Genomic DNA, 6,292 nt, shown 5'->3' with positions numbered 1-6,292 from the left:
AGTTGGCCGTCAAGAATGAACAAACTTCACCTTTCTAAAATTTTGGTCACAGAGCTCTATTGACCAAAATTTTGGTTTGGTCATTACCCATTTGTGTGAGCCACATAGGATCTGACGCGGCTGTGCTGACATGGCATTGCTAGTGACCAAATGGAATCATCATAAATTTCACAGCCCAATTCAATAATCTTGTCTACACGAGCCTCCACCAATACTATTTTATTATTAAAAATGTCTAAATTGTTTAGGCTGATGCATTATTTTGCCAAAAGCATGTATATCTCAGGATAGGCCCATTAAAAAACAAGTACAAAAGAATAAAAGATTGCAAATTAGTTGTATATATTTAATTTCAGTAGCACATCACATGAATTACAATACATCATCCATCGACTCCTCTACACATAAAGATTTCAGGCCCAACAAGTGCACAACAGAATAGGTCTACAAATGCAGGTGCACAGCAAAAGGGCCCAACAAGTGCATAATCACACATCAACATAGTTCGACAAAGATTGGATGAGAAGCACAAGCTTTTATAGATCACACATAACATCAATGATAAACGAAGCTTCATGTTCCCTCCTCCTGACCTGTCCTCTACTTCTTCTGGGTGCTTCACATCATCCTAGTAATTCAAATAATCAAACATAAGAAAGCATACAAAATAATCAAATATTATAATGTACAAGTAATAAATAAATTAGAACTATTTCATCCTCCAACAGTGGTAGTATATTGAGCTCTGACTACGCGTATGTTTGCATGTACTAGAGGCTGGGGCACCACCTGGTGGCGCCACCTAGGTGGGCCTGTGCACATTTATCTTATTTTCGCATATTCAGTTGTTACATCTAATAGCACCAATAACACATGATTGATCTAGTATTTTTTCTCCTATCAGTTCTACTTTTGAAGACACATACACATGACTGATAGCTAACACTAGAGAATTTATCCTTGGGACTGAAGCGCGGCACATGATACGATTATTTCCAAGAGAAGGGTATCACTTGTTCTATCAATACGCAACCCTTCATGACAGGGAAGCATTTTGTTCTATTTGATAGCCATTAAAAACTTAAAATCCCAGCATAATAAACCTGTCAAAACTAAACATGGACACCATTACTAAGCCCTGTAGCATGCAATACAAAAAAGGGCAGCCCTGTAGCCTATCACAGAATTACAAGAGATCTATTTCAGATGATCGCAATAAGAAAAAATATTAACATGATTTTCTAAATGAATCAGTTGCTTCCTGTAAAGAGCCCTCACAAAAAAATGTATAAAATAAATAATTAAAGGGAATATACATAGATCTCATTTTTTGGTTCTCGTTGTATAACATAACATTTTAGTTTAACTTAGCACTAATTTGTACTAATGTATCCATTCTAGAGGCAATAGCTAATATGTAGTAAAGTAGGTAATAATTAATTTCGAATAGAACAGAAAACAGACTGAAAACTAAAACTGAAATGGGTGAAAGGCACTAGTGGTAGAAAAGTTAGCATTTTTTACCATAGTGTAAAACCTTGGTTCACGATAATGTGTCGGATTCACTTTCTTTTTTGAGTCTCCAGATTGATGGAAGCATGATTCTCTAAAGAAGATATGGCCACCAACTTTGAGCCATTTAACCATTCTTTCTACAAGCTTCTCAACCTACAGCAAGGGATAAAGCTTAGAAACAGTCACACGAAATCAAATAGAATACCAGTTAACACATGCCGACAAAAAATTAGCTTAGATGTTATCAGTTCAGGCTTTCCGGAACCAAGGTTAACTATTGATCTGGACAATATAAAGGATTACTACAGGGCAGGGCCGGCCCTGAGGGGGGGCAGGGGGCGGCCGCTCCGGGCCCCCAAGATCCAGGGGGGGCCCTCTCAGGTATGCAAGTAGCCGAGGGATTCTCTCGGGAAAAAAAAGAAATGACTTTTATTTTTTGAGCAAAAAAAGCGACCGAGAATGGGTCGTAGCATGGCTTCAGGTGTACAGCTTCATATGGCCCAACTAGATTGCTGGGCTAGGTAAGGTAACCATGCATATACGCACGATTTCCAAGAAACAAAAAACACACGCAGCATGGTTGATCTAGTAGAGTAGATCAAATCAGATCGAGGAGGGCCATGTATCATGCACAATGCTCGCGATCGAGGCAACGAAATTTGTTTTAGGCCGAGTGCCCTTGCCATCACTTGATCGATGTCTGGTCTCGCGCTCTCGCCTTGCCTTATCACCTTCATTCATACGCAGCGGCAGCTAGGAGCAAGGGACAATAGCGGTCAAGGCCTGCTTAGATTGGATCAGAATCAATCAGTTGAATTTTAAATCCATGTTCTATAGCTCGAAAAGGTAGCTACTCTGGTAGTCCCTAGTTACTAAATTTGTTGTTTGTTAATTGAAGTTGATGCCCAGAATTGTTTTTGATAATCCAATCATTGGATAGGATTAGTGTGTTGAAAACTGCACTATTTGTGCTTAATTTCAAGATGACACATAAATTTACATTGTAATTGTTGTGGATTGCATTCCAATCGAACCCGGTTTTCTTAGTTTGGATTCATGGTAGCTGAGGTATCACCAGAATGGTGTTGTTGTACAAATATTTTTGAAGTTAAGAAGATATTGTTTTTGTGACTTTTAGAAGATTTCTATTTCACAAGAACTAGCCTATTTTCAGGCATGCCCAATTTCTTATTACAACATGAAAGATGTAGATAACTTCATGTTGAATAACCTTATTAGCTTATTTTTCTTCATTTTGCAAAATGGATCACGATGTGTAGCGTAGAAATTCCTATATGATGTTCTGTCGAGTTCAAATTAAAGAGAGAATCCAAGCTATGCTTGAATATTTACCCAATAATAAGTAATGGGCTAGCTGTAGAAGATATTTACACATAATTAAGTTCAAATTAAAGAGAGAATTCAAGAACCAAGGACAATACATAATTTATTTTTATGTTTGTACTAAAGGGCCCCGGGTTTACTTTGGCCCCGGGCCCCCAAATTGTTAGGATCGGTCCTGCTACACGCCTGTAAAATGGCTATTAAATCAAGGATTGAGACAAACAACCAGGTTCATAAGTGCATTCCCTTACCTCCTTGTCTGAAAGATACATCAGTAGCCAGTTTGAAAATATGAGATCAATCGAGTTGTCCTCAATCACCAGGTATGGAGATCTAACATCAGTACACATGAAGGTTGCATTTTCGTAATGGCCATTTATGCTTTCATTCTACAATGAAAATATATTGAAAAGAGCTCAGTGAACCAGACATTTCATGCATGTGGCGATTAAAAGAATGCCATCGCATTTCAGGCACCCAATATGTTTTCTTAAATTAGGAGTAATTAAATGATGATACCTTTTTAATCACACACTCAATGAAATCCATTGCAAGAACATGCCCAGGTGTCGTAGCCAGTTCTCTAGTAAAGCGACCTATTCCCGCACCAAGCTCCAGCACTGATTTTCCTTCATATGAAGGAAGTAAAGACAATATCTGAAAAGTAAGAGTAGAATTATATGAGAATCTTGACTACAAGTCCAGGTAAACATGTTCTGAAGTACTAATTTGCAAGAAATCATGTCTACTTCATGGGGACTACTCCTTAATTATTCTAGTACTCTGCATATAGCATGGTAAGTCTTCTTATATGATACCTGATGTAATATGCCATATTGATGTTGAATGTAATATATAGGAAGATGTATTATTATATTATTACTAAGGAAAATATGAATGGCAAACTTCTATAAAACCAAAAAAACAAGTACAAACTTCATATTGAAGTTGAGGTTTTTGGCATCATCTCAAGTAGACGCGATATTTTACTTTAACCAAACTAGGATCCAGGGAACACTAAAAATTACGTGTCAGCATCATCAATGAGCATAGCACAGTTGCTTCCTGTAAAGAGCCCTCACACAAAAATGTATAAAATAAATAATTAAACGGAATATACATAGATCTCATTTTTTGGTTCTGGTTGTATGCGTGGTACATTTATCATACATCCACATTCGCGGTATTTACATCATACATCCACATTCATGGTATTTTTCATAACACTGTTTCATAGTTTGCACAATATGAACAAAACACACATGGATGAATCATAAATAACTGACAATTCGATCTAGAAAAATGTGCATCAGGCAACAAAACATTCTGGGACTGATGCTTGGATGGTAAATAGACAACCAGGAACCAATCGATTCTAACCTTTTAGATGTTGCTCGGGTACGAAGGCACTGACCTTTTCCCCCGGGGCAATGCAAACACCACAGCACAAATCAGTACATCAAAAAGCAGCAAGCATGCCACCGAAATAGAGAATCGGGGGAGTTGGACCCAACAACTCGCCATGGCCTCGACGGGCAGGTTGGAGGTGAACTTGGCGCGGACGACGCGGTGCTATCGTGGGGGCGGGAGACCTTGCCCCAGATGCAGCGGGAGACACAGTTAAAGCATGCTGGGGGCGACGGGCGAGGAGGCCAATGATGCTGGGGGTGACGGGCGAGGAGGGAGGAGGTTCCACGGGCGACATGTGAGGAGGCTGGTGGCGCTGGGAAAGGAGGCATGCGGGAGCGTGGGGGCTGTGCTAGGGTCTCCGGGGGTGCGGCAGCGAGGCGGGGGTCGCCGGGGCGTGGGATGTCGGGGGCGAGGCCATGGCGCGGGGGCACAGAGCCGGGGTCGCCGGGGCACGGAGGCGGGGTCACCGGGGCTTGGGGTCGGGGGCTCCGGCGGCGGGGATGAAGCGGGAAGAGGCAGGGGTTGGGGTGCTCTGGATCTGGTGCATGTGAGAGAGAGAGACGTGATCTACATCTCGATCTGAATAAAGATTCAGCCTATCACATGCGAGGCCACGGATCCCTTCCCAGAAACAGATCCTGGCCATCCACTCCTCCTACATCCAACTCTCCAAAACCCTCCCCTCATACAACACACTTCTATCACTTTTTCTCTTCTTCTTTTTTTAATCGGTAGCACTTAATGACCAATTTGTGAAATAGTATCATGAACTAATGGATGCAAAAGGTCATAAAGTTATGGGCTTTGGACCCTCTTAGACTTGCCATGACTAATTTCGGAATTTTGGTGATGGATCAATGACCAATTAAACCACCATCATTTTTTTGGTCATAATTGAGCATTTTTCTTGTAGTGGGTTACGCAGATGCTAGCTTCGACACGGATCCGGATGACTCCAAGTCACAAACCGGATACTTGTATGTTTTGAATGGTGGGGCAGTTAGCTAGTGCAGCTGCAAGCAAGATGTCGTGGCAGCATCTACATGTGAAGCGGAGTACATAGCTGCTTCGGAAGCATCTCAAGAAGGGATCTAGATGAAGGAGTTCATCACCGACCTTGGAGTGATTCCAAGTGCATCAGGCCCGATGACACTCTTCTGTGACAACACTAGAGCTATTGCCATAGCCAAGGAGCCCAGATTTCACAGGAAGACCAAGCACATCAAACGCTGCTACAACTCCATCCAGGACTACGTCCAGAAAGGAGAAATAGATATTTGTGAAGTACATACATATCTGAATATTGCAGACCCGTTGACAAAACCTCGTCCACGAGCAAAACATGATCAACACCAGAATGCTATGGGTGTTCGATTCATCACAATGTAACTAGATTATTGACTCTAGTGCAAGTGGGAGACTATTGGAAATATGCCCTAGAGGCAATAATAAAGTAGTTATTATTATATTTCCTTGTTCATGATAATTGTCTATTGTTCATGCTAAAATTGTATTAATCGAAAACAGTAATACATGTGTGAATATATAGATCACAATATGTCCCTAGTAAGCCTCTAGTTGGCTAGCTCGTTGATCAACAAATGATCATGGTTTCCTGATCATGGACATTGGATGTCGTTGATAATGGGATCACATCATTAGGAGAATGGTGTGATGGACAAGACCAAATCCTAAGCATAGCACTAGATCGTGTTGTTCGTCTGCTAAAGCTTTTTTAATGTCAAGTGTCATTTCCTTGGACCGTGAGATTGTGCAACTCCCGGATATCGTAGAAGTGCTTTGGGTGTATCAAACGTCATGACGTAACTGGGTGACTATAAAGATGCACTATGGGTATCTCCGAAAGTGTTTGTTGAGTTTGTATGAATCAAGACCGGGATTTGTCACTCCGTGTGACGGAGAGGTATCTCTGGGCCCACTTGGTAGAACATCATCATAATGAGCTCAATGTGACTAAGGAGTTACTCACGGGATGTGTGCTACTGAACGAGTAAAGAGACTT

The 6,292-nt window shown here is 41.1% G+C and overlaps 1 protein-coding gene across 2 annotated transcripts; it reads right to left on the bottom strand.

Annotated features, from left to right (window-relative positions):
* Positions 1-306: 306 nt before the first annotated feature.
* Positions 307-4,803, bottom strand: LOC123404074 (phosphoethanolamine N-methyltransferase 1-like). Of its 2 annotated transcripts, none has more exons than XM_045098002.1 (5): positions 4,240-4,803; positions 3,379-3,516; positions 3,111-3,248; positions 1,525-1,668; positions 307-628 (listed from the first exon to the last, which is right to left on the bottom strand). In XM_045098002.1, exons 2-5 carry the CDS (start codon positions 3,406-3,408, stop codon positions 383-385), a joined length of 558 nt encoding a protein of 185 aa, XP_044953937.1. In that variant the 5' UTR covers positions 3,409-3,516; positions 4,240-4,803; the 3' UTR covers positions 307-382. The 2 variants fall into 2 exon arrangements, with proteins under 2 accessions (XP_044953937.1, XP_044953938.1); XM_045098003.1 differs by having other exon boundaries at positions 358-628; positions 4,274-4,803.
* Between the last annotated feature and the right edge of the window lie 1,489 nt (positions 4,804-6,292).

This window comes from Hordeum vulgare, chromosome 6H (genome assembly GCF_904849725.1).
Source record: "Hordeum vulgare subsp. vulgare chromosome 6H, MorexV3_pseudomolecules_assembly, whole genome shotgun sequence".
Classification (NCBI taxonomy): Eukaryota; Viridiplantae; Streptophyta; class Magnoliopsida; order Poales; family Poaceae; genus Hordeum; species Hordeum vulgare.
The sequence above is the reverse complement of the archived record's forward strand: the minus strand, read 5'-3'. Positions and strand labels throughout refer to the sequence as shown.

What these genes read in the sequence shown, in the direction of transcription:
- LOC123404074 (XM_045098002.1), bottom strand. Translation starts at nt 3,408, where the DNA reads ATGGATTTCATTGAGTGTGTGATTAAAAAG. An exon ending in TTGAGTGTGTGATTAAAAAG is followed by an intron (nt 3,249 to 3,378) that starts GTATCATCATTT and finishes TTTTCATTGTAG; the next exon opens with AATGAAAGCATAAATGGCCA. An exon ending in TGTATCTTTCAGACAAGGAG is followed by an intron (nt 1,669 to 3,110) that starts GTAAGGGAATGC and finishes CCCTTGCTGTAG; the next exon opens with GTTGAGAAGCTTGTAGAAAG.